Below are 27,943 nucleotides of genomic sequence, written 5' to 3'. Positions count from 1 at the left end.
ATGGCGGACGCTCTGGATGATTTTAAGAAAGAAACTGGATGCGTCCCGATCCTCCATCCCGAGGTAAAAAAACACAGCCGTTATCCAGCTGCAACACGGCAGCGATCCTAAACAAAGCCGGAGTGTTTTCACGGCCAGGAAAAGCGTTATTTCTACCGCTCACTTCTCACAATGAAGGAGAAGGAGAGGGGCTAAATCCCCCCCACTGCTGCGTAATAGCATTTCTGCTAACGTTAGCCTTTCATATCTACAGATTATGTTTTTGCCTGTCGTTTTATCGCATGTCTAATCTGGTATTGTGAGACAGGGGTGTGTTTTTATTTTATATTGTGCGGTGACAAACGTGACATTAGCGTATTTGTGAAAGTATTCACTGTGTGTTGTGCTGCGTTTGCATCTAAATGACTGACACCAGTATTTGCATTCAATTACCGACAGATTTGAACATTAACGTGGGGTGTTTTTTATTAATATGCTTTTAGTACACTATACTGATTGCGTCTGAATGCGTTTTGTTGAAATTAATATAATGACAGATCTGTTTCTGATCAGTCATTGTTGTCAGGTATATATTCTCATGAATATATTCATAGATAAATGACATTATCAGTACTGCACTGGTTGATTTACATATTTGTGTTTCTATTTAACTCGTTTCCAGGAAGTTTTGCATGAACTATGTAATTTGTGAAAGTTAAAAGACATATCGATGATGATGATGAACAGGACACCTCCTCTGAGGTTAATTACTAAATCATAACATGACACCCTAAATGCAGTTGCATTCATTTTCACACTTATTTATTGCAAACCCAAAGTTGAGCTGGTTTCTCGTGTGTGTAGTGAGACAGCTTGCTCATATGGGACTTCCTGCTGTAAATTATTCATGCTCAGGCAGACTGACCATAGAGCTGATTGCACACATGTAGTCTTGGTGAATGGGAACGTCACCCTTGGCTTGCAGTCATACAAACACATGCTGACCTGTTGGACTGAAAGGAAGATCCCAGCAGACCTGAGCAAATCAAGTTTATACTATGTGTAATGCATTAATATTAGTGTTCAACCACTGTGTTTCCTCTTTAAAATGTCCAATGCTTATAGTGACATCTGCAGAGCATGGTGGCAAAGGATGACATAATACAACATAATAACAGAAGACAATTAGCTGAAGACAGTTTTATGTTATGTAAATTATGTTATGTTTGCTATATGGCCTGGTGTCCTGTAGGATGGGTTTGTTGATTTAGACGCAGCACATGAAACCATGATAGAGATGGTGATTTGCATGTGGTCGTTTGAGAGATGAATGGTAAATAGTTTAGCTGTCCTCATAATTTGGTTTGTGATGGATCATCAAAAAGTTATATTATAATGTGAAACATTGTTCCAGTTGCTCTTTTTCTGATTGGGAGAAAATTATTGGACATTAAGTAAAACCTAATGTAAATTAGTAAAGTTAATGAATACTTACTAAGACTTAAAAAAGAAAAATCTAATTAAATTAAAACCTATTTTAATTTAGCTAAGTTCTAAGGAAACATTTCTCATTTTCATTAGCTTGACGAAGTGATAAATAAATAAAATAAAAATTGCAAAATAAATAAATAATAATTAAAATGAAAACGTATTAAACTATAGTATATAGTTTTTAAAGTAATTGTGCTTACAGTATACAATAGCATAATTGTATTAAACTTACACTAATGTCTTGGTAGAGTTTTAATGAATAAAATTGTTTAAAAAATGAATAAAAGTAACTAATAAAATTGGCAAACAAACAAAAATAGATAAAAAATGTTTAAATATTATAAAATATAGTATATAGTTTTAGTCCTTAGAGTTTACAATATCATAATTATACTAAAAAAAATTATAAGTAACTAAAAAAAAAAATTCCAAAACACCAAAAATGGACAAAAAATACAATTAAATTGAAACAAAATAACACTAATGTTTTGGTAGAGTTAAACAATGGGGGGAAACAATGGCAAAACCACATAGTAAAACTGCTAAACCTTTAACTGAACTTAAAATTAAAATAGAAAATTGATGGTAGAAAAATATATAAATGTATAAACAAAAACTGTTATAATTAATGATACAAAAAATTGACAAAAACACAAAAAATGAAGAAGAAAATAAATGTACAATTAAAAAAAAAAAATACAATATTTGACCCTGGACCAGAAAACCAGTCATTTGGGAAAATTTAAATCACAAAAAATCTAAATATTGAGAAAATCAGCTTTAAAGTTGTCCAAATGAAGTTCTTAGCAATGCATATTACTAATCAAAAATTAAGATTATATTTAAGGTAGAAAATTTACAAAATATCTTCATGGAACATGATCTTTGCTTAATATTCTAATGATTTTTGCCATGAAATAACAATTGCTAATTTTGACCCATACAGTGTGTTTTTGGCTATTGCTACAAATTATTGTGGTCCAGGGTCCACTAAATTGCAATGATAGTACTATAACACTAATGTTATGTTATTGTTTAAAAACTAATTCAAAATAGTGACTATAATACCAAAACACATTGATTATATTGTGAAAATCCCATCTGATCAGAATGAAACCCCTCTAGACACAATCTCTGCATTTGTCTTTAGTTAATCAATGCTGTTAACTAGAGGAAAGTCAACAGGATCTCATTCCCTTCGGATGCTTTGGCCCTTTGTCACCTGGGTGGGCGGCTTTGGGGCTGCTCTGTCATATAGCGAAGAGCCAGCCATCTGTTCCTTACCATCACCATTACCATCTAATGGGATCAGACCTGAGGTTTCCTCCAAAGATAATGTTCAGAGGTCAAACTGAAGGTGTCTGTCTGCTGATATTGGATTTGAATGGTGCATTTATCAGATGAGATGCCCGTCCTGTGGCTACCATTTGGATGCAACAAATTTAGTTTTGTAGCATTGAATTTTTCTGCTGTATTTGTACGAAGAGGCCTGTGGGTGTGATTTCGTTTCGCATTTCTGCTTTTTTGTGGTCTTACGTAAAAATAACACCAGAAAAGTGAAATCGAACTGCAAACTATGCATTGCATTGCATTGACACAGTGAATATAATTTCACCTTCAGTCCAAACATGTCGTTACAGTTGTTGACATGAACTAAAGATATAAATGGTTGACGAAACTAACAGAAGCAGTTGATGAAGAACACGCTCCCCAGAGCTGAATGCTTAATATCTTCCTGTTTTAATAGGAAGCCAAGCATCTCAGTACATGTCACATGGTCCCACAGATGCTGTAACCGCTCGTTTCCTCACAGGCTGGAGGAACATTAAGCCCGTATTGAATTAGACCAACTGCTCTGATACCAGGTGCAAAACTATTGAGTGAAACAACCAGACACCTTTACAAAGGCCTGCCGGTGATGCTCAGTCTCCCTGCTGCTCATTTGATCAGTTCTGTTTGGTGGTCTGCGCTGACATGTCTTGCATAACACATCTGATTCTCTGGTTGTTGAAATGGAATATAATAACCTGCATTAGCATTAATGCTATGCGTATGACTTATACAGTTGGATTAAGTGCACATCTGCTAGTAGAGAGCTCCTCGCTTTAATCTGTCCTACTCTAATTTCACTTGTATGCTATGTTTTCTAATGAAATACATTTGCTTAATATGTATTATAAATATAATATGAATAGTTGTTGACTGATATAGATCAGCAAGGCCGATATTTGGATTTTTTTTTTTTGCAGGTTCTTCTGATGAGCAGCTTTTAGGTTGACAACAATGGGACTTTTATTTCGTCTTTAAATTACTGATTTCAAACTATGCTGCACTCTATCCAGTTTGCCAATATGTCTTATTCACATCATATCACCAAAACTGATATCAACCGATATTTTGCAAGGTTTAATGAAAAGCACCTTTTATTTGGACAATGATGGGACTTTTATTTTGACAGCAGCGCCTGAGCTCAGATATTAGCGTAATCTATAATAGTGGATTTTCAAACTATCCTGCACTCTGTCTGGTTTGCTAATGTCTTATTTACGTCATATATCACCAAAGCCGATATATCGGCCAATATTTTGCAATGTTTTATGGTAAGCACGTTTTATTTGGACATTAATGGGACTTTTATTTTTACAGCAGCGCCTGAGCGCAGATGTTAGTGTAATCTTTAAATAGTTGATTTTCAAACTATCTAATTTGAAAATGTCTTATTTAAAATGTCTTGCTAATGTCTTATTTACGTCATATGTCACCAAAGCCGATATATCGGCCAATATTTTGCAAGGATTTATGATGAGCACATTTTATGATGACAATGATGGGACTTTTATTTTGACAGCAGGGTCTGAGCACAAATGTTAGCGTAATCTTAAAATAGTTGATTTCAAACTATCCTGCGGTCTATTTGGTTTGCCGATATGTCATATTCAAGTCATATGTCACTGTGTACTTTATGTAAAATTTGCGTTTACCTGGTCTATATTTGATAAAATATGATTTGTGGTATATTAGTATTCCATGTTTTCTAGCATTCTGTACTTGTTAAAGATGTATTTTAAATATAATGTGAACAGCTGTTGACCGATATATATCAGCAAGGCTGATATATCGGCCGATATTTGGATTTTTTTGGGCAGGTTATTCTGATAAGTAGCTTTTATTTTGACAGTGACAGGACTTTTAGTTAGTCATTAAATATTAAAATAACTGATTTCAAACTATTCATGACTATTTATGTCATGTCACGGAGTACTGCATGTACAATTAGCCTAATAAATCCTTTATTTGAGAAAATATGAGATATGATTTGTAGTTTAATAAGTGCACTGATAGTTGCAAGGTATGTTTCCTGTTTTATTCATGTTTTAACCATTTTTTATTTGTGAAAAATATTAGAATAGGATTACACAGTGAAGAAGTTGATAAAGGGTGAATCTATTTATTTTACAGATGTTTTTGGTATTCTTTATATAGAGTAATTTTTAAATATTTTTTATTTAGTAAATATGTCAAATAAATGTATTTGTTAAAATATAATAACTGCCTCAATTGTTTGTTTTTTTTATTTCTTTTAATTTTGTAAAAAAAAAAATGCATTTAATTATGAGTCAATAAAATGTAAAAAAAAAAAAAGAAAATCACAGTTCAGGTTCATTTGTTGTGTTCATGCATTAAGTAATTAAAGTTAAAGATGATATTTACCTTATGCAAATCATAGGCAGCTATACATATGATACATTTTCAACAACAAAAAAAACGTATTGTCTTGATTTTCAATCATATCAGCCAGCTAGATCCTTTTCAGCAGTGTTATTTCTGGATGTTATTGTGGTGGATCATTAACTTTTACTAGATGACCCCAATTAATGTACTTTCTGTTGTACTGATCTCTGACCCCTCGAAGAGCCTTTAGAAATAAAGATTGAACTGCGCTGTCAACTCGTATATATCCTCTTCACTCAGATTCTCATTCGGGATGCTTTGCTGTAGGGTGACTGTGGATTGGGATGATCTCGCTAGGCTTTTCTCTGGAAGTGTGGCTACTGGATGTGTCTTTGTGTTGATAGTATGATGATAATAGAATGGTGTCTAGACGGATCGCGTGGGGTGTGTTTGAAAAGGTAATAACTGGAGTTACAGGGCTTTATATTTAGTGGTTGTGGGTGCAAGTGAGCAGGTTCTTGCCTTTTTAAGGATTATGTGAATTGTAACTGATTATAAACACAATCTAAGTGAATTTCTGTTGCCGGTCTGTGTGTGTTTCATCTTGTCTGGCCTGGCATCACTCACACGTAAAGGGAACTCAGTTTCTGAGTTTGCCAGGACTCCCTTGTGTCCTGTGGGTGTTTTCTGTTTGCCCTTTGCATCTGTTTCAAGCTTTTGCTTAAAGGAGTCTTATTTTACAGTGTTTTTAAACATATATTTGACATTCGTGATGTTTAAATAACTTCTGGTGTGGAATAATGTATGTGGTATAATATTATTATACCACTAATTAAAAAAATAATAATATTTGATGTATTATTTTGGTTTAGAATGAATATTTTATATACATTTAAAAATCCTTAATATTTTTGTACCAGATTTTTTAGGGGTCCTGTTGTGGTGGTTCTAAAATAAAATATGTATAACATAAGTATATAAAATTAAATAAAATATATAAATAAAATAGAAATTATAAAACTAAAAAAAGTAAAATAAAAATAGAGGGTGTACAGGGTACAGCTAGAGGTTCAGGTCAGAATGGCTTTTAATACAAACAGAGACCCTCCCCACCAATCAATAGAATTGAAGCTTTTGGACATCTGCTGGTCATCACACACACACCCCTCTCCTGACCTTTGACCTGTGAGCACATGCAGTCCGAGGGGTTTAATATTCTAATTATAATGTTATACAAAGTTTCTTGACTTGCCTTCTGGCTGACCATTAGTATTAAGCTGACTAAGCTTTTTGTTACTAGACTGTTAACTTGGTGCAAAAATGCATTTGTTATGATTAGTTAACCTTGGCATACTGCCATAGTTTTCAAAGATGGATAGAGAAAAGGGTTGATATGTAAATGTGGCTTGTCATATGTCAAATGATACTATGCTGATAAGCTGTATTAAATAAATGCATACATACACAAATGCATATTTGGCATGAGTGGTGTTTAAAATAAAATATATGAAATAATTTTAAATTATATTAAATAAATTAAACAAAATCTAAAATAAATAAATATATATAAATTAAATATCTATATTAAATTATAAAATAATATAAAATAAATCGTTTTCTGGAAAAAGTGATCACTTATAATCAGTTATTTCACTCAAAAATGTAACAATTGTTAATGGATGTTTTCTTTTGAGAAATGTATATTTATAAAATGTATTTATATTTATACTTTAGAACCTTATAAAATTCTATTATGTCACATTTTTCTTTTTCTGGATTTATTTATTTTTTCTTTCTCAAATTACATTTTGTCCTAATTCCATTTTTCCTGTTATAATCTTTATGGATTTTTTTTTTCTCCATTACATTTTTTCTGGACTCTGTTTTAATGGTTACATTAAATTTTAGTAATCAAAACTCATGTTTAATAATTCAAGACCTTGAAACATACACAATTTAAGAATAATCTACTGACAATTTAACAAATTTTATTTTTAGGACAAAATGAAATTGTTTTATATTTACCAAATTCTGTGTTTTAATTTTTCTAGTTTTTTTCTGGATTCCATTTCAGTGATTTAATTAAATTTTAAATGCATTTTTTTTTTTTTTTTTTTCAAAATTACATTTTGTCCTAACTCCTGTTTTAATATTTGTGAATTTCTTTTTCCCCCCTCTCTTCCTTTTAATTGTTCTGCACTCTGATTTAACGGTTAAATTAAATTTTAGTAACTAAAAGTCATGTTTAATAATTAAAAATCTTGAAACATTTACAATTTAATTAACCTTATTGCACTTTCATGCAAGCACAGAGAAGGAAAACGTCAGTTTATAACCAGTATTTATTTGACCTTATGTAGTTTCCTGATTTATTATATTCATCATGTACATTAAAAAAACTACATTATGAAAACTTACAAAACCACAAGTGTCTGTCTAAAAGCTAAAACGGTAACATTTCTAATTCTAAATGATATTAGTTTTATTTCTATTTCTATTAAAACAACCAAAAAGACTTCATTCAGCAACCATAATCAGTTTAATTGTATAAATATTGCAAATATCACAGACGATTATGCTTAGATAAGCAAGACAAGCGGAAATTGCGATCACAATTAAAATATGGTTTATTAAGCAGTTTCAATTTAGTTGCAACAAAGAGCAAGAAAATCCTGTTTTCAATGATACGACCCTTTAAATACGACCCTCTTTCACTATGTGTGTGTTTGTGTGAACACATTGTGTCCAAGATGCTCAGTGTCATCCATCACTCATCCTTCTATCCGACGGCTCTATAGAGATGAAGAGACTGTGATTCTCTCCCACAGGAAATTAAACCCCAGAGTCACTATAACCATGACTACAGCGAGAGCGTCAGCCGCAAGAGCCACGTGGACGACTACAGCACTTGGGACATCGTCAAAGCCACCCAGTGAGTTCACACACACACACACACACACACACACACACACACACACACCCACACACACACACACACCGAAACCTCCAGAAATATATGAGGATCATATCCTCAAAACCACAACAGATGCACAGCATGATTCTGTATTGTTAGTAAACGCAAAGGATTTTCCATTAGATACTGACTGGTGTTAATTTTGTTAAAAACCATGACAAAAGATATTCCTTTCTTTCCATGACTAACATTAGATGACACTGACATCATTAAACACTGACTGTCACTGTATCAATATGCAATATCATTGATCATAGTAGACAAGACTAAAAATACACATAAAATGCTTTAAATATCCAATATTCATATATATTGCTTTCAACACAAAAGACCTCAGAGTTTTCATGCTTAGGGTTGCCAGATGTCAAGAGTTTAAATACCCCTATTATAGAGCCCTATTAAATCAGTTTTATTTTTTCTCAATTTTTTTTTTTTTATGTTTTAAATTTTTAATTAATATATTTATTTCCCCTCCTTTCGAATTTTTCTGTACCATTACGCAATTTCTGGAAACTTACAATTTAAGAATATTTTTAATGAAATTTTAACAAAAATAATTTTTGGACCCTATGAAATATGTTTTTTTATATTTACCTAATTCTGTTTTGCATTTAAGTTTTTCTGGATTCCATTTTTATTTTACTTTTTTTCCCCCAAATTACATTTTATTTAGTCCTAATTCCATTATTTTTATTTTGTTTAATTGTTATGGATTTATTTTTCTCCTCTCCTTTTTTACTTTTTCTATACTTTTAATAGTCAAATTAATGTTTAATAATTAAAAATCATTAAACTTACAAATTTTATGAATGATTTATAGAAAATTTAACAAAAATAAAATTTTAGGACCTTATGAAATTCACTTTTTTTATTTATCAAATTTTGTGTTTTGCTTTTCTGGATTCCATTTTAATGCTTTATTTCCTTTTTAATAATCGAAAACCATGTCCAATTGATTCATAAAAACATATTTATATAAACTTATTGTATTATAATTATCTTTATTGTTTTTTCCACAATAATTGGGCCCTATGATTGTTTTTTTTTTTTTTCTTTTCATTTTGTGGTGTCTATTTAAAATTTTCTGAAGGCTTAAAATGTTAATTTAATTAATCTTTTAATCAAATTGAATTTTTTGGGCAAACAAAGTGCTGCACAACCTTGTTTGTAATTGAAGTTGCTGAATAAATGCATTAATGCAACCTCTGTGCAGTCTATTGTTAGACTTAAATTTTTATAGATTAATATAATTCAAAATGATTATAATTAATATTAGCAAAGTCTCTATTTTAGCTTTTGAGAGATGCTTTTGAGTTTTACCAGTTTTCATATATGTGTGTTTATATTTGCTGACTAAATCTAGACTAGAATTCCCAGACTTTTAGTAAATAAAACCTGACTAAACCTAAAACAGAGCAGGTTCACTAAATATGGTACAAACCAAAAAAGGACATTTGACACAGGACTAAGAAAAACAAAAAAGCGCTGACAAAGTGACCATTGTTTACCAATGTCGACAAAATAAATAAAAGCTGCTTTCCAAGGATGTTTGTTTTGAAGTAATTTGAGCTGTTTGTGTGCTCAGGTATGGGATATTCGAGCGATGCCGTGAGCTGGTGGAGGCCGGATATGACGTGCGTCAGCCGGACAAAGAAAACGTCACACTCCTGCACTGGGCGGCAATTAACAACCGCATAGACCTGGTCAAGTACGTCTCTCTCCTAATAATTTTATTCACATTCACATCTCTCCTGGATCCCTAGATTTTTTTCCCCCTCCTGTTATGAAGACAGCACACACATATGCACAGATAGGCATGGATAGAGTTATTACTCTGTCAACGTTCAGATGAGAAAAGCTTGAAATTCCCATTACGAGGCTGTGTGTGTGTCTCTGCATATCCACCTCTTAATAAGTGGCTGCTCTGGCGCAGTCATTCATGTTACACTACACTCTTTTGCAGCCGTAAGATAAAGCCTAGATGTCTCGTTTACTCAACATTTGTCTGTCTGCACTTTTTAGGTACTACATATCTAAAGGTGCCATAGTTGACCAGCTGGGAGGAGATCTCAACTCTACACCACTGCATTGGGCTACAAGGTGAGTGTTTGAAATGCAATACTGGCATACTAATTATCGCAGATCGACCAGTATATACTGTATACTGCTTGCTGTTTAATTAATTAGTATGCTGAAATGTTGTTGCATGATCTTATAGAGTTCATTTGTGACCCTGGACCACAAAACCAGTCTTAAGTCGCTGGGGTATAGTTGTAGTAATAGCCAAAAATACATTGTATGGGTCAAAATTATTGATTTTTCTTTTATGCCAAAAATCATTATGATATTAAGTAAAGATCATGTTCCATGAACATTTTTTGTAAAATTCCTACTGTAAATGTATCAAAATGTAATTTTTGATTAGTAATATGCATTGTTAAGAACTTAATTTGGACAACTTTGAAGGTGATTTTCTCAGTATTTTGATTTTTTTGCACCCTTAGATTCCAGATTTTCAAATAGATGTATCTCGGCCAGATATTGTCCTATCCTAACAAACCATATATCAATAGAAAGCTTATTTATTGAGCTTTCATATGTTGTATACATCTCAGTTTTGTAAAATTTAACCTTATGACTGGTTTTGTGGTCCAGTGTCACATTTGTGTAAAATGTCTCTGATTTTTGAGTAAGGAGGAGAACAATCTGATTTTAACTTTCTGGGGCAGTTTAAATAAAAGTGAAATAAGTATTAGATGGAAAGTTAAAATATGTTAGTACTAAAATGACAAAACCAAAGCCGAAATAAGTTAAAGAACAAAACAACTACAAACAACCTAAAACTAATATAAAAAAAAAAAAAAAAGCACAAGATTTTTGAAACTGAAACTAAATTTTTGAAATTAAATAAATATTAGATAAATTATAAACGTTGAATTACAAAAAACAAAAACTGAAATAAGAAATAATTTTTTTTAAATAATAATAATAAAAATGCACAAAACAGAAATGACTCTTTGAGTAATTAAAGTGAAGCTGAAATTCAATGTTAATATTTGATGGAAAAACCTAAATGAAATGTAAATTTAATGGTGACGTACTGAAATTAAAAAAAATGAAACTGAAATAGGTAAATTAAAGCTTGGTAGAAAAAAAAACACTGCAACATAAATTAAAAATACCGGGGTAATTAAAATTAAGCTTAAACAAAATATAAATATTAGATATAGAAAAAAGAAAAGAAAATTAGCTTAAATAAAATGAAGTACTAAAATTAAAAAATTAAAGCTAAAATAACTTAAATCTAAATGTATAATATAAAAAAGATAAAACTAATAAAAATGACAAATGCAAAACAGAAATGATTAAAACCTCAGCTAAAAATAAAATGAACCTAAAATTAGATCTTTTTTTAAAGGTTAAAATAAGTAAATACTATAATAGTATATGTATTATACTAAAGTACAGGGTATCCAGTTATTCAATGGATGCAAAAATGCATGTGCATGTTTTTTTTTTTTTTAGTGTGTGATGGTTTATTAATGCACACAGTCTGTGAATGATGGCTCTCGTTTGCCCTCTCTCATTCAGACAGGGCCATCTCTCCATGGTGGTGCAGTTAATGAAATACGGTGCTGATCCGTCTCTCATCGACGGTGAGGGATGCAGTTGTGTGCATCTGGCCACACAGTTTGGACACACCTCTATTGTGGCATATCTCATTGCCAAGGGACAGGTACGCTTATTTAACACTTAGAAAATGCTCTGATCAAACAAAAGCTGCCAAAGTTATTGCCAGTCAGAATATTTTGATTGCAATTTTGAGCCAATGAGATTAGGCTGTGGGCGGAGCTACTCCACATCTTGTGAAAGAGTCAATTTTATCATGCATTCCGTCATGCTCCGTCCATTTTCAGCCTGCAGGGGGCGTTTATGACATTTCCATCCATGACCTCTACTGTTTTTGATCTCTGATCTTACTTTTAAGTCTGCTCTGTGTTGTCTTTTCTAGGATGTGGATATGATGGATCAGAATGGGATGACCCCTTTGATGTGGGCGGCTTATCGGATGCACAGGTGCGTGTGTATTGTGAGAGAAAGTGTTTTTTTTTTTTTGCAATTGTGAGATATAAGACTAATACATACAGTTTCTGCAGTGTTGACCCGACACGGCTGTTGCTGACGTTTAACGTGTCGGTGAATCTGGGTGATAAATATCATAAGAACACTGCTCTGCACTGGGCGGTTCTGGCCGGAAACACTACGGTAATCAGCCTGCTGTTGGAGGCCAACGCTAATGTCGACGCACAGAACATCAAGGTATGTTCCAGACACCTGTTCTTCCACACTGAAATCAAGTGATTAGATACATATTAGTACATATTAGCCATTTTATTCATTATTGGAATAAAACAAGTGTTGGATAAAGGACTTTAGAAGCTCCCTTTTCTCCATCTTCATTCATTTATTATCTTTATTTAACAGTACTTAATATAACTGAATGAAAAATGTTGTAATACTTTTTATATACTGTCTGCATTCAGAAAATGCATGGGTATATTTTTTTTAGCAATAGCCAAAAATACATTTTATAGGTCAAAATTATCTCATTTTCTTTTATGCCAAAAATCATGTTCCATGAAGATATTTAGTAAATTTCCTGCTGTAAATATATCAAAACTTAATTTTTTATTAAAAGCATTGCTAAGAACTCCATTTGGATAACTTTAAAAATAGGATGAAAAAATATAAAATAAATATATATTTTTTAATTCATTAGGTTATTTTGTCATTTGCATTTAAGATTTCTAATTTATTTTATTATTTTATTTTGTCATTTGTATTAGTTTATTTTAAACTCATTTCTAAATAGTTTTATTTTTATTACAGTTTAAATTTTAGTTGCCAGGCATTCATTTTAGAACAAACTTATTTCAGTAAATTACCTAGGAGACATTTAAAATTATATATATATTTTTTTTTTTTTATCATTTCATTTTATTTGTTATCTGTATTAGTTTTAATTTTTTTAAACACATTTCTAAATAGTTGTATTTTATTACAGTTTTAATTTTAGTTGCCAAGTAACTAAAACTTATTTCAGTAAATTCCAAGGAGACAATTTTAAATTGTTATTTTTTTAATCTAATATTTTATTTGTCATCTGTATTAGTTATTAATTTTTAAAAACATTTTAAAATTGTTTTATTTTTATTACTTTTTAGTTTTCATTTTAGTCGCTAGATATTTTAGAACTTATTTCAGTTAGTTGCAATGGAAACATTTTAAGACTTTTTGTTAATCGAATCTAATATTTTATTTTATTATTTTATTTAACTTTATTTGTCAATCTGTATTTTTTTTTAAACATTTCTAGTTGTATTTTTTTTTTACAGTTTTAGTTTTTAGTTTTCATTTTAGTTGCCAGGTATTTTAGAACATAAACTTATTTCAGTAAATTGCCAAGGCAAAAAATTATTTTCTTTTATTATTTTAGCACAAAAGTTTTACTTAATGAAAACCACATTGGAGTTCAAGACATAATAATAATAATATTTGTGGTTGCAGGGGGAGACGCCGCTGGATCTGGCCAAACAGAGGAAAAATGTTTGGATGATAAATCATCTGCAGGAGGCCAGACAGGCCAAAGGCTACGACAGCCCCTCGTACCTAAAACGCCTCAAAATGGACAAGGTAGAGCAACCAAAACCTTCTATTCTGACCAATCAATTACCATTAATGCATGCACTCAGACATTTCTCCATCCGTCTTCAGGAGTTCAGGCAGAAGGTGATGTTGGGAACTCCATTCCTGGTGATTTGGCTGGTGGGATTCATCGCCGATCTGGACATTGACTCCTGGCTCATCAAGGGTGTGATGTATGCAGCGATGTGGCTCATCGTGCAGTTTCTGTCCAAGTATGACGCCGTTACACCCATCTGTGTTGCCGCTCAGGCTTTCAATGCATTCTGATGTGAACGCCAAGCATCGTCGCTAATATTTGATCTCTGATTCTAGGTCTTTCTTCGATCACTCCATGCATAGCGCTCTTCCTCTTGGCATCTATCTGGCCACTAAGTTCTGGATGTACATCACCTGGTTTTATTGGTTCTGGAATGATATCCTTTCAATCGCTCTTTTATCAGCAAATCCAGCTTTAGACTTAGTAATAAACAAGCATGCATTTATATGTTTGTCGACTCAGATGAACATAAACCAGGTCACAGTTTTATCCAAGAGCTAAAGAATTTTATGTCTTCCTTTGAAAACATCATCTCTTTCTGTCTTCCTGGCGTGAAACTTAAAACTAGGTTGCTAGTGACCCGATTTATGCCATTATCTCATTTTTCAGTGTTGAAAGATCTGAAAATGTCGTCTTGTTTGTTTAAACGTTCACTTCGTCTCCGGACCTAATGAAAGGAACCGATGATAGAGATATGAAGTTTGCAATGTTTTCATCCTTTCGCACTTAATGAAAACATAAACTGAGACGAAAATATCCCTCTTTCACCCACGGTTTACTGACGCCAACATGAGTCGGTGTGTTTTTCTGGAGATAATTGTATTGTGAGTGTAAAATTGTGGGCAGATGCATCAGCTTTGACAGGCTTGACATGGATATGTCTGATTTTTCCATGGAAATTGTTTATCAGGAGTGAATTTTGACACCTTGTGTGGGTTAGAAAATGGCTGGGCGGTTTGACATTGTATTGCGCAGTGGTAGAAATGTGACAAACTGGTGGATATATCCAAACGCATATTGATCCGGCGTGAAGCTTTACATTATTTACATGAGAGATTGCAGTGAATGGGTGCCGTCAGAATGACAGTCCAAACAGCTGATAAAAACAACAGTAATCCACATCACTCCAGTTCATCAGTTTAATTGTCTTGAGAAGCCAAAAGATGCATGTTTGAAAGAAACAAATCCATCAAGATGTTTTTAACTTTAAACCATTGCTTCTGACTAAAATACAAGTCTGCAATCCATTTCTGTAGTTATTTATTATACACTGCCATTCAAAAGTTTGGGATCTATAAGACTTGTAATGTTTTTAAAGAAGACTCTTATGCTCATCAAGGCTGCATTTATTTGAGAAAAAAAATACAGAAAAAAAAGGTAATATTGTAAAATGTTATTACAATATAAAATAATGGCTTTTATTCTAATATACTTTAAAATATAATTTATTCCTGTGATGCAAAGCTGAATTCATCAGCTGTTACTCCAGTCATAAAGTGTCACATGGTCCTTCAGAAATCATTCTGATATGCTGATTTATTATTAGAATGATCAATGTTGGAAACATATATAAAGATTTTCTAACAATGTAAATCTGTTCACTTTTTATTAATTTAACACATCCTTGGTGAATAAAAGTATTTTTTTTTTTTTAAATGCTCTGACCCCAAACTTTTGAACAGTAGTATGTAGTAATGTTAGAAAATCTACTTTAAATAAATCCTGTTCTTTTTAACCTTTTTTTGTTTAAAGAATCCTAAAAAAAAAAAAAAAGTATCACAGGTTCCAAAAAAATATTAAGCAGCACAACTGTTTTCAACACTGATAATAAATCAATTAGAATGATTTCTGAAGAATCATGTGACATTTAAGACTGCAGTAACAGCTGATGAAAATCTAGCTTTGCACCACAGGAATAAATCATATTTTAAAGTATATTAATATAAAAAAACATTATTTTATATTGTAATAACATTTAGCAATATTACTGTTTTTTTTGTATTTTTGTTCAAATAAATACAGCCTTGATGAGCATAAGATACTTGTTTAAAAAATGTCTTACAGATCCCAAACTTTTGAACAGCAGTTCTATATTTTAATAAACTATACGGAAATGCCATATGTTGGATATTCCGGAAAAAAAAAAAAGAGATGGACTTTTTCACTGGATTGGACTCGTATTTTAGTTAAAATCAATTGTTCAAAGTTAAAAACGTCTTAATGATGGATTTGTTTCTGGACTGGAGTAATGATGCTAAAAATTTAACTTTAATTACAGATATAAATTAAATTTTAATGTATATTAATATAGAAAAAACATTGTTTTACATCATAATAATATTTGACAATATTACATTTTTATTTCAGTATTTTTGATCAAATGAACACAGCTTTGATGAGCATAAGAAACTTCTTCAAAAACATTAAAAATCTCTCTGCTCCCAAAATTTCGAACAACAGTGTATGTAATAATTGTTGCATTTTTAGCAAAAATAACTGCATTGGGCTATAAATGATCACAGTGATGTATAATTACTCATGCTGTGATATAAGATTCTGTTCATGACGCCCACCATTAGGTGTGAGAGAAAGCAAGTGCAAATATAAGAAAGCGTAGTTCTTGTCTGGTAATGACACGCTGCATTTCTATGGTTATGGAGCTGTCAAACAGTGGTGAAATAGGATTTCTTCCAACCACTCAAGACGTGACTCATGTCTGGATCTGCCTCTCAAATGAATCTGCTGAAATGTGTTTCGTGCAGATGTAATTGGAGGTTGTGAAGTGATATTTAGTGTGCAGACAACGTGCGTCCAGGTGCTTCAGGAATAGAAACAATGCGCTCAAACCCTGCAGCCGAAATCAGATCGAGAGCTCTGGGTGGATCCGTTTCCCTCTCCCCTTTATCATCCAACAATAGAGCATCTCCTCTGAGGATTGAGCTCTTTTTTTTTTTTTTTTTTTTTCCTCATCTGCTGTAATTGTTGCTTGTGTGCAGCTCAGCTCAGCGAAACCGCCGACCCACTTACAGGAGAAACTGATTTTCTGCATTTGTTAGAGTCTTTATGGACATAGTTTGTCTCTGGGTTGATTGAGAAGCTCATGTTACGTCCAGATGTCAAAGCTACAAGTCAAACAGGAAGTGTTACATTTAAAAAAAAATATTTTGTTTAAATGTGGCAGCTCAGAATTCCACGGAACTTTCAGTTTCAATTCAAAAATTAAAAAAAAAAAGTGACAACCTGTATGTTCTGTTTAAACGAGAAGAGAGAAAGTACATTTCCCTGAATGTCAGGAAACAAAACTTAGTTTCTTTGATTTTTAAAGAATAAAAGAATGTACAAAATTTTTTTACTCGCCCCCATGTCATCCAAGATGTTCATGTCTTTCTTTAGTTGTAAAGAAATTGTTTTTTGAGGAAAACATTTAAGGATTTTTCTCTTAATAGTGGACTTCTGTGGTGCCTGTGAGTTTGAACCTCCAAAATGCAGTTTAAATGCAGCTTCAAAGGGCTCTAAACGATCCCAGCCGAGGAAGAAGGGTCTTACTTAGTGAAATAATTGTCAATTTATATACTTTTACCTGAAATGTCGAAAACTCCCATCTCATTTTCTCCTCCAACTTCAAAATCTTTTTCTTTTTTTTCAATTTTGTGAAGAGCGTTTGATCTTCTTTGCATGTTCACTTTGTAAACGCTTGGTTGGTACTTCCGCAGCGATGTTGGATGATTTTTGAAGTTGGAGGAGAAAATGAGATGGGAGTTTTTTGACATACCTTAACTGTCTTGAACTTGACTACACAGAGTTAGACAAAATGAGCATTTGAGGTTAAAGTATAAATTTTCAATTCTTTTTTGAAAATGACTGATCGTATCACTAGATAAGACCCTTCTTCCTCGGCTGGGATCATTTAGAGCCCTTTGAAGCTGTATTTAACCTACATTTTGGAAGTTCAAGCTTCCGGGCACCATAGACGTCCACTATATGGAGAGAAATCCTGAAATGTTTTTCTCAAAATAACAATTTCTTTTACGACTGAAGAAAGAAAGACATGAACATCTTGGATGACAAGGAGGTGAGTATATTATCTGTGCATTTTTGTTCTGGAAACAGTGAACTTCTCCTTTAAGAGGATCACAGTTAGATCAACTACTAGCTCAGTTATTATTCCCACATTCAGTCCTTTCTTTTAAATAGGGTCTTTTCACTGAACGATACATTCAAAACATTCTGATTCAGTTCATTGGTTCAAAATTGTATTAACCCTGTTGATTGTTTTGCTGTGTCATACTGAACATAACTTCCTTAACCCTAAACACATCTCCCATTCGTCACCATCCACCTGCCCTTCCTGCTCAACAGTCTGGCTCTCTTCTACAACTTTGGCAAATCTTGGAAATCTGACCCTGGTATCATCAAAGCATCCGAGGAGCAGAAGAAAAAGGTAAAATTTCAAACCTTAGACGAAATGTACTCACCCTCAGGTTATACAGGATGTAGATGAGTTTGTTTCTTCATCAGATTTGGAGAAATGCAGCATTGCATCACTTGCTCACCAATGGATCCTCTGGAGTGAATGGGTGCCGTCAGAATGAGAGTCCAAACAGTTGATTAAAACATCACAATAATCCACACCAGTCCATCAGTTAAAATCTTGTGAAGTCAAAAGATGCATGTTTGTAAGAAACAAATGTCAGACCGTCGATTCTATGCAAAATATATGTCTATAATCCATAATAACACTTCCTGCAGTGAAAAATTCAATCTTCATTTGTCCTCTCACATTAAAATTAAACCACACATTTATTTTGGACTATTTTGGCTTGTAAACAAATCCACTGTTAAGACATTTTTAACGTCAAACCGTCGATTCTGTGCAAAATATGTGTCCATAATCCATAATAACACTTCCTCCAGTGAAAAAAAAAAAGTCAATCTTCTTTTGTTCTCTCACATTAAAATTAATTGGTTCAGCTCCAACCCTAATCAAACACACCTGAACAAGTTAATCAAGAACTTTAGGATCACTAGAAAGTTACAGCCAGGTGAGTTTGATCAAGGTTGGAGCTAAACTCTGGAGGAAAATGGATCTTGCGAGTTGAGAAATCCTGATCTATAATATTGCTTTCTCCAATGAAAATGCTGTCTGGGCTGAATCAGGACAGAAAAATACACAGATCAAGCACAGTTTACAAGCCAAAAATAATGTGTGGTTTAATTTTGATGTGAGAGGACACAAGAGAATTAACTTTTTCACTGGAGGAAGTGTTATTATGGATTATGGACACATATTTTGCACAGAATTTACGGTGTGACGTTAAAAACGTCTTAATAAGAGATTTGTTTCTTACAGACACACAGCTTTTGGCCTTACAAGGTGTTAATTGATGGACTGGAGCGGTGTGGATTACTTGTGAATTATTGTGATGTTTTTATCAACTGTTTGGACTCTCATTCTGACGGCACCCATTCACTGCAGATTTATTGGTGAACAATTGATGCAATGCTATATTTCTCAGCAACCATCCAGAACACCAATGCTTTATGCACAAGAAAGCACCATTTTTGTGGAAAATGTGTGTCCATAATCCATAATAACACTTCCTGCACTGAAAAAGTCGATCTTCTTTTGTCCTCTCACATCAAAATTAAACCACACATTTATTTTGGACTGTTCTGGCTTGTAAACAAATAAGCTATTAAGACGTTTTTAACATTAAACCATCGATTCTGTGCAAAATATGTATCCATAATCCATAATCACACTTCCTCCAGTGAAAAAGTCAATCCTCTTTTATTCTCCCACATCAGATTCCAACAACACATTTATTTTGGACTGTTTTGGCTTGTAAACAAATCCACTATTAAGAGGTTTTTAACGTCAAATCGTCGATTCTGTGCGAAATATGTGTCCAAATAGGTTGTTTACAAGCCAAAACAGTCTAAAATAAATGTGTGGTTTAATTTTGATGTTAGAGGACATTCTGACGGCACCCATTCACTGAAGATTTATTAAGTGATGCAATTCTATATTTCTCAGCAACCATCCAGAACACCAATGCTTTAGGCACAAGAAAGCACCATTTCTGTGCAAAATGTGTGTCCATAATCCATAACAACACTTCCTGCACTGAAAAAGTCGATCTTCTTTTGTCCTCTCACATCAAAATTAAACCGCACATTTATTTTGGACTGTTTTTAAGACGTTTTTAACATTAAATCATCAATTCTGTGCAAAATATGTGCCCAAATATGTTGTTTACAAGTCAAAACAGTCTAAAATAAATGTGTGGTTTAATTTTGATGTGAGAGGATGAAAGAAGATCGACTTTTTCACTGGAGGAAGTGTTATTTTGGATTATGGACACATATTTTGCAATCGACGGTTTGAAAAATGTCTTAATAATAGATTGATTTCTTACAAATACACAGCTTCTGGCTTCACGAGGTGTTAATTGACGGACTGGAGTGGTGTGAATTATTGTGATGTTTTTATCAGCTGTTTGGGCTCTCATTCTGACGGCACCCATTCACTGCAGAAGATTTATTGGTGAACAAGTGATGCAATGCTATATTTCTCCACATCTCCAGAAAGCAACCATCCAGAACTCCAATGCTTTATGCACAAGAAAGCACCATTCACATTTTCCTTATAAAACGTAATAATGCTCTACTGTTTTCTTCTCTCTTTTTAGACTATAGTCGAATTGGCAGAAACAGGCTCTCTGGATCTCAGCATATTCTGCAGCACCTGTTTGGTAATTATGGCTCTTTTCCATTCTGCTCACCGCTGCTTGAACACAGTCAGTGTTGGCCCGCTGATAACCAACAGTCTGATTTGCATTGCAATTTCCATCGAGGCGCTTTCACATAAAGCACTCACTTTAACAGCCTGTTCTCCACAGATACGCAAGCCAATCAGATCGAAACACTGCGCCGTTTGCAATCGATGCATCGCCAAGTTTGATCACCACTGCCCGTGGGTCGGCAACTGCGTAGGTGAGTTTTTCAGTGGTTGCATCTTCCACACAAGCTCTTCAACCTGACATTAACATGAATAATCAGAGATGTTCTGCCAGGAAATTGTTCACTTTTGTTAAGAAAACCCATTTAGCATCCCAAAGGCTGATATGAGTCATCCCTTTCATTTGTTTGTTTTTCTCCTCATTGTCTGCGGACAGGAAGTGGAAACCACCGCTACTTTATGGGCTACTTGTTCTTCCTGTTGTGTATGATCTGTTGGATGATATACGGATGCATTTGCTGTGAGTATACTTGACTTGCATGGTTTTGTACGATTAATAAGATGAGAAATTAATCTAAACTTTAATAAGGTAATAGTATTATTATTCACGACTGTGATGCATGCACAGAATTAAAGTGGCAGCGCATTGTTTGCAGTAAATATGAACAAGTATTGACATGAAAATGTCATAAATACACCATAAATGCATATAATGTATAATCAAAAGTCTACTGTGTTTCAACACATAAAGGTTTTTGGCTAGGTTTAAAGGAAAAGAGCATTTTTAGATAAGCAAGGCAATAATATATTATTCGTGGAGGTAGGAAAACAACGTTCTTTATTAACAACAGGATTGCTTGTAATAAATATTTAAATGGAAAAGAAAAGGCATTAGAACTGACTAATTTATGTTTGTGATAACATAAGCAGTTTAAATGTTTTGCCACTTGCTTGGGCAACCTAATATATAAATCTAGAAGTAAATGCAAAAGTAAAAAGCATTGAATAATCTGTTGCTTATATTTATTGTGTTTAATTGCACAATTTAAAAAAATGCACTGCATGATCAAACATTTAGGTGAGATAAATATATATTCTCGAAAATGCTCTGCTCCACCCCTCAAATTAAAAAACTGATTAAATGCCTAAAAATCCTGATTGGAATTTCACTATAAATAATTCTACATGATAAAAAGAAGGCTTTAAAAAGATTGTATCAGATCGGCAGATACTGCTTCCTGTGACCGGCCTCAAAAATCCTGATTGGGGCACCCCTACTTAGTGCAATACATGGATAGTTCACCAAAAAAAAAATTTCTGACCTTCTGACATTTTCTCAATTATTCCTAACCTGTAAAAGATGATATTTTTAAGAAAACAGTTGACGGTACCCATTGACTTCCATAGTATGAAAAGAAAAAATACTATGGAAGTCAATGGTTACCGTCAACTGTTTGGTTACCAACATTCTATAAAACTGGTCTAAATGAAGAAAATATGATATTTAGACAATAAGAAAAAGTACATATCTTCATTCTGTTCAAAAGTGTTCACCCCTGGCTCTTAATGCATCATTTTTCCTTATAAAGCATTAGTCAGTGTTTGAACCTTCTGTAATAGTTGCATATGAGTCCCTCATGATCATACAGTCATTGTTGGAAAGGGTTCAAATCCACAAAAATGCTGAAAAACCACAGAATTTGTGGGAGCTTAAAGATTTTTCTGAACACCAGCGGACAAAGTACTCATAAACAACTATCACTAAACAAACAAAAAAAACACAGCTGTGGATAATTTTATTTTGAAATAAAGATATTTTGAAATAAAAAGTTGACAGTACCCATTAACTTCCATAGTATTGCAAAAAAATACAATGGAAGTTAATGGGTACCATCAACTGTTTGGTTACCAACATTCTACAGAATGTCATCTTTTGTGTTCAGCAGCTGAAATAAACTTTCTGAATTTGAAGATCAGGGTACATTTAAGTTATTAAGCAAATGAAAAAAACGATATTTAGACAAAATAAGAAAAAAAATCTTCAATCGGTTCAAAAGTGTTCACACCCGGCTCTTAATGCATCGTTTTTGCATAAAAAAGCATCGGTGAGCATTTGAACCCATGTAGTAGTTGCATATAATCATACAGTCATAATACACAAAAATGCTAGAAAACCACAGAATTTGTGAGACCTGAAGGACTTTTCTGAAGAACAGCAAGCAGGTTAACTGTTCTGGACAAACAAGGGACTTGTTTAGTTATAACTAAACAAAAAAACACAGTTGTGGATCATTTTATTTTAAAATAAAGATATTTTGAGATAAAAAGTTGACAGTACCCATTGACTTCCATAGTATGTAAAAAAATATGTGACCCTGGACCACAAAACCAGTCATAAGGTAAAATTTTACAAAACTGAGATGTTTACAACATATGAAAGCTCAATAAATAAGCTTTCTATTGATGTATGGTTTGTTAGGATAGGACAATATTTGGCCGAGATACATCTATTTGAATATCTGGAATCTGAGGGGGCAAAAAAATCAAAATACTGAGAAAATCACCTTTAAAGTTGTCCAAATTAAGTTCTTAACAATGCATATTACTAATCAAAAATTACATTTTGATATATATTTATAGTAGAAATTTTACAAAAAATCTTAATGGAACTTGATCTTTACTTAAATTCCTAATGATTTTTGGCATAAAAGAAAAATCAATAATTTTGACCCATACAATGTATTTTTGGCTATTGCTACAAATATACCCCAGCGACTTAAGACTGGTTTTGTGGTCCAGGGTCACATATAATGGAAGTCAGTAGGTACCGTCAACTGTATGGTTACCAACGTTCTACAAAATATCTTATAAATAAAAACTAGCATGCATTTTGTAAGATCCCTCTTATTTTGGTCAAATAATTAACATTTAGCTGATTCCGCAAGGTTTTGACTTCAACTCTATGTATAATGTTGATGAACTGAACGTGATTTGGTCTGTTTGTGCAGATTGGAGGATTCACTGTGCTACCAGCTACACTAAAGACGGCTTTTGGGTCTACATCACCCAGATCGCCACCTGCTCGCCGTGGATGTTCTGGATGTTCATCAACAGTGTGTTTCACTTCATGTGGGTCGCTGTGCTCATCATGTGCCAGCTCTATCAGGTAAGATCTAAATCTGTTACTAAAGCAAGAGAGCTGCTCACCTAGACTACATTCCCTTGAGGATCTTTTTCAGTTTACACGCTGACCTGTAGAAATTGAGTCGGCGCACTACGGTTTTTGTGGGTTGATGTGTATGTTTTATGTTTTCTCCATAGATCGCTGTTCTGGGCATCACTACAAACGAGCGCATGAACGCCAGAAGATATAAGCACTTTAAAGTTACAGCCACATCCATCGAGAGCCCTTTCAAGTGAGTGCTTTAAAGTCATTTCTGGTTGAGCTGGGAACAGCTTATCTATACAGCACTGAACCATAAATATATTTTATAGAGACATGCTTTGTATATTTATCATCATTACTGTCTGTAGAATATAATCTATGTGAAACTTACTGTTGCTAACTTAAAAAAAAAAAAAAAATATATATATATATATATATATATATATATATATATATTGTTGCTTCTTTAGGCACCAAATTGGTGCTTTAATTAGGCACCAGCAATGAAGAGAAAAATCTGATTAGATCGAGTAAATTATCTCAGGAATTATTCATGTTTGTAATTATAATTATGTAGAAATTTTAAAAAGTCTAAAAAATCTAGAAAAAAGTTTTTTATTAATATACTGTTGGCAGTGTTATCATAATTTTTTTTGAATAAAATATAAATATTAGATTAAAAACATTGCGCGAAAAGGAGAAATAAGTTCTATACTACATTAGAACTATTTAGAAATATTTGAACAATGTTTAATAAAAAAAGATGAAAATGTTCATTATGAACAAAATGTAAATAATAAAAGCTAATCAAATACATTGAAAAGTTCAAATGAAAGCAAAATATTAATAAAGCGTATATTCATAATAGTGAAGTAACAGTTTTGGATAATAATTTAATGAGAAATTTAAGTACTAAAATTACTACTTATATAATTATAAAACTTGAACTAAAAGTCAAGTAAAACTAAATTAAAACTGCTCACAAATATTTGAAAAATGAATAATAAAAATTGCAAAATGAATAGCACCCCAAAAATTTTTTTTATTAATATATAAAAATAAATTATTAAAAAATATTGGAAAGCTGATTTAAAATATTAATAAAAACATTTTTTTAGATAATAATAAAGTCAAACTAAAATAAATTAATTGAGATAAAAACTATTTAGAAATATTTGAACAATGAAAATTTAATAAAAAAAAAACTGAACATAAAATAAATATTTTAAAATATTACAAAGCTAATTCAAAATATTATTAAAATATCTATTCATAATTGTATTAAAACTTGCAAACAAGTAACTAAAGTTGAAACCCACATTTAAATTGAGATCAACGAATAAAAATTGCAAAATTAATAATGCACAAAAAGTAAATTTAAACTGAATACAAAAAAATGTAAATTGAATATAAAATATATATTGATAGTAATTACACTTTCAGGTAAACTACTAAAATTACCAACTAAAGTCAAGAGATAATAGCTATTTACAAATATTTGAACGATACCAGTTTTTATTTTTATTTGTGATTAGTAATATGCATTGCTACGAACTTCATTTGGACAACTTTAAAGGCGATTTTCTCAATATTTTAATTTTTTTGCACCCTCAGATTGTAATTTTTTAAATGGTTGCATCTTAGCCAAATATTGTTTTATCCTAACAATTTATTTAGTTTATTTATTTAGTTTTCAGATAATGTATAAATCTCAATTTTAAAAAATTTACACTTATGACTGGTTTTGTGGTCCAGGGTCACAAATAATTACCCTGGAAATCCAGAGGTCTCGCGAGAGCACAATTTGAATTGTCTCTGCAAGACACTCTGGCATCGAGCAATGATCCACGTTACTGCATTACGTAAGAAGTTCTGGGAACCAATCAAATCGTTGTATCTGATGTAGGCGAGTCAGAGGCGAGCTAAGCTGATGACGACAGCGCTCCGACGTCTGGAATCATTAGTAAACAGATGAACACCAGTTGTTTGAAACGGCTTTGGCCGCTACAATGAACGAGTTAGACTTGGCTTTCCATATAAAAGAGGAACAGAAAACCGCGCTCGAATCGTTCCTGTGTAAGAAGGACTTTTTTGCTGTTTTGCCGACTGGATACGGCAAGAGTTTAAAGGGTTACGAAACCCCAGACAACTTTTTCTGAGATTTTAGCAGAAGTGTTTGTGTTGCAGATCATATAAAGCAACGATGCCATCTGTTAATATTAATTGTTAGAGATAACTGGTTAATTTTAAGAGTTTTTTTGCGCTATTTTCATCTTCCGGGTTTAAAATCTACATTGTGCTGACGTCACCGTTTGGGACTATAGACGGTTTCATCGGGCGCACGCGCCTGGACCTAAGTTAACTTCCGGTCTGTGTTTGTTTATCTGTCTGGTTCGTGTCGCGGGCTACAAACGCAGCTAATAATGAGTAATGAAGTTGGTCTCAGGTTATTGTGCTGTGGTATGTGTTTCCCAAACATTTATTTATTTGTGGCGACCTGCCACGATATAAAAACCGACTGATTTTCCAATAGACTTCGTTGAATAAACGTAATGCACGTTTAAAAATCAAACCGAGGCGTGGGTGTTTTTATATCACTGTATTTCTGAAAAAATCAGTCTTTAGAAAATGTCATTTTCATTTCATCCTGCATAAGGCAGCGTTTTTAAATTAAGAGCTGCTTTGTCTATAGCCATTACCGATAATGTTGATTACCGGGGAAACCATTGTTTCTCGTGCTTAAAGCACCTCCTGCTGGCAGAGGATGAGTTTGCATTTTTAATAAATCAGTCTAATTTACGCAGCCAACATATTTCGCTTGTTATTAAAAAAATAATCTACTCTAGAAGGATTTAGCTGTTGTTATTGATTCTATTTGGATGTCTACCGGAAGTTAAGTTTGGGCCACAAAAGCGCGCATGCGCAGTAACGTTTGTTTATGTTGTTGCCGTTGAAACCGTCTATAGTACATCGATGACGCGTCGGTGTCTCATAAATATTCATGACTCTGCGTGTTCTTATCCTATGAGAAGTCAATTCGCTTAATTATTCACGACAGCGTGTGCTGATTTGCTGTGGCAGGCGCTTCAGACTATGAGATTGCGTACATTAACCGAGAGGAACGTTCATGGATGAAAGAGAGTTCGGCACACGCGATTCATTCATAAAGTAGGCGTAAGCGGTTTTTCCTTGACGCAACCCATCAAAAGGCTTATATAAACGCGGCAAAATAAACCTTAACAGTTATTAGAGGTTCAACAGCGTGTTCATATATGTGACCCTCGACCACAAAACCAGTCATAAGGTTACATTTTACAAAACTGAGATATATACATCACATGAAAGCTCAATAAATAAGCTTTCTATTGATGTATGGTTTGTTAGGATAGGACAATATTTGGCCGAGATACATCTATTTGAAAATCTGGAATCTAAGGGTACAAAAAAATCAAAATACTGAGAAAATCACCTTTAAAGTTGTCCAAATTAAGTTCTTAACAATGCATATTACTAATCAAAAATTACATTTGGATAGGTTTACAGTAGGAATTTTACAAAAAATCTTCATGGAACATGATCTTTACTTAATTTCCCAATGATTTTTGACATAAAAGAAAAATCAATAATTTTGACCCATACAATGTATTTTTGGCTATTGCTACAAATATACCCATATATTCAAATGCATGCTTGGTGCCGCCCCTCGAGTTAGACACTTTTCACTGCTCGATGCCAGACCCTTAATCTTAATAGATTAGGGTCTGGATTTTTCCAGGCTAACAAATAATAGTAATAATAATAATAATAAAAAAAAAAAAATAAATAAATAAAAACTTCAAAAGCACCTAACAGCATTGCTAAAAAATCTGACAGTTCAGTCAAAACTATGAACTTCTCAAGATTTGTTTAGGAAGTCATTATTGTCAATGACAGCATTGTTTTAACGTGGCTCCTCTGTTTTCTCGCACAGTCACGGCTGTATGAGGAACCTCATAGATTTCTTCGAGCTGCGCTGCTGCGGTCTGCTGCGGCCCGTGGTGGTAGACTGGACCTCGCAGTACACAATAGAGTACGACCAGACGACCGGCTCAGGATACCAGCTGGTGTAGCGCGGCGAAGGAGCGGCGGAGCGTGAGAGAAGACGGAGCGAGAGGGAGAAGAGGGGAGAGGTTTTCC

General features: G+C 33.0%; 1 protein-coding gene across 1 annotated transcript; it reads left to right on the top strand.

Annotated features, from left to right (window-relative positions):
* LOC141316757 (palmitoyltransferase ZDHHC17) lies at positions 1–27,924 on the top strand. The gene is made up of 17 exons (XM_073832821.1): positions 1–63; positions 7,971–8,074; positions 9,702–9,824; positions 10,139–10,216; positions 11,708–11,852; positions 12,129–12,193; positions 12,274–12,436; positions 13,685–13,810; positions 13,892–14,034; positions 14,135–14,237; positions 18,178–18,300; positions 20,552–20,614; positions 20,762–20,855; positions 21,038–21,121; positions 23,610–23,767; positions 23,923–24,017; positions 27,738–27,924. Exons 1-17 carry the CDS (start codon positions 1–3, stop codon positions 27,874–27,876), a joined length of 1,869 nt encoding a protein of 622 aa, XP_073688922.1. The 3' UTR covers positions 27,877–27,924.
* The last annotated feature ends 19 nt before the right edge of the window (positions 27,925–27,943 follow it).

The sequence above is a fragment of the Garra rufa genome, unplaced genomic scaffold (genome assembly GCF_049309525.1).
Source record: "Garra rufa unplaced genomic scaffold, GarRuf1.0 hap1_unplaced_146, whole genome shotgun sequence".
Taxonomy (NCBI): domain Eukaryota; kingdom Metazoa; phylum Chordata; class Actinopteri; order Cypriniformes; family Cyprinidae; genus Garra; species Garra rufa.
Note: the sequence above shows the minus strand (reverse complement) of the source record. Positions and strands in the feature narration are given on the sequence as shown.

What these genes read in the sequence shown, in the direction of transcription:
- LOC141316757 (XM_073832821.1), top strand. Translation starts at nt 1, where the DNA reads ATGGCGGACGCTCTGGATGATTTTAAGAAAGAAACTGGATGCGTCCCG. An exon ending in AACGCCTCAAAATGGACAAG is followed by an intron (nt 13,811 to 13,891) that starts GTAGAGCAACCA and finishes ATCCGTCTTCAG; the next exon opens with GAGTTCAGGCAGAAGGTGAT. An exon ending in CCGAGGAGCAGAAGAAAAAG is followed by an intron (nt 18,301 to 20,551) that starts GTAAAATTTCAA and finishes CTCTCTTTTTAG; the next exon opens with ACTATAGTCGAATTGGCAGA.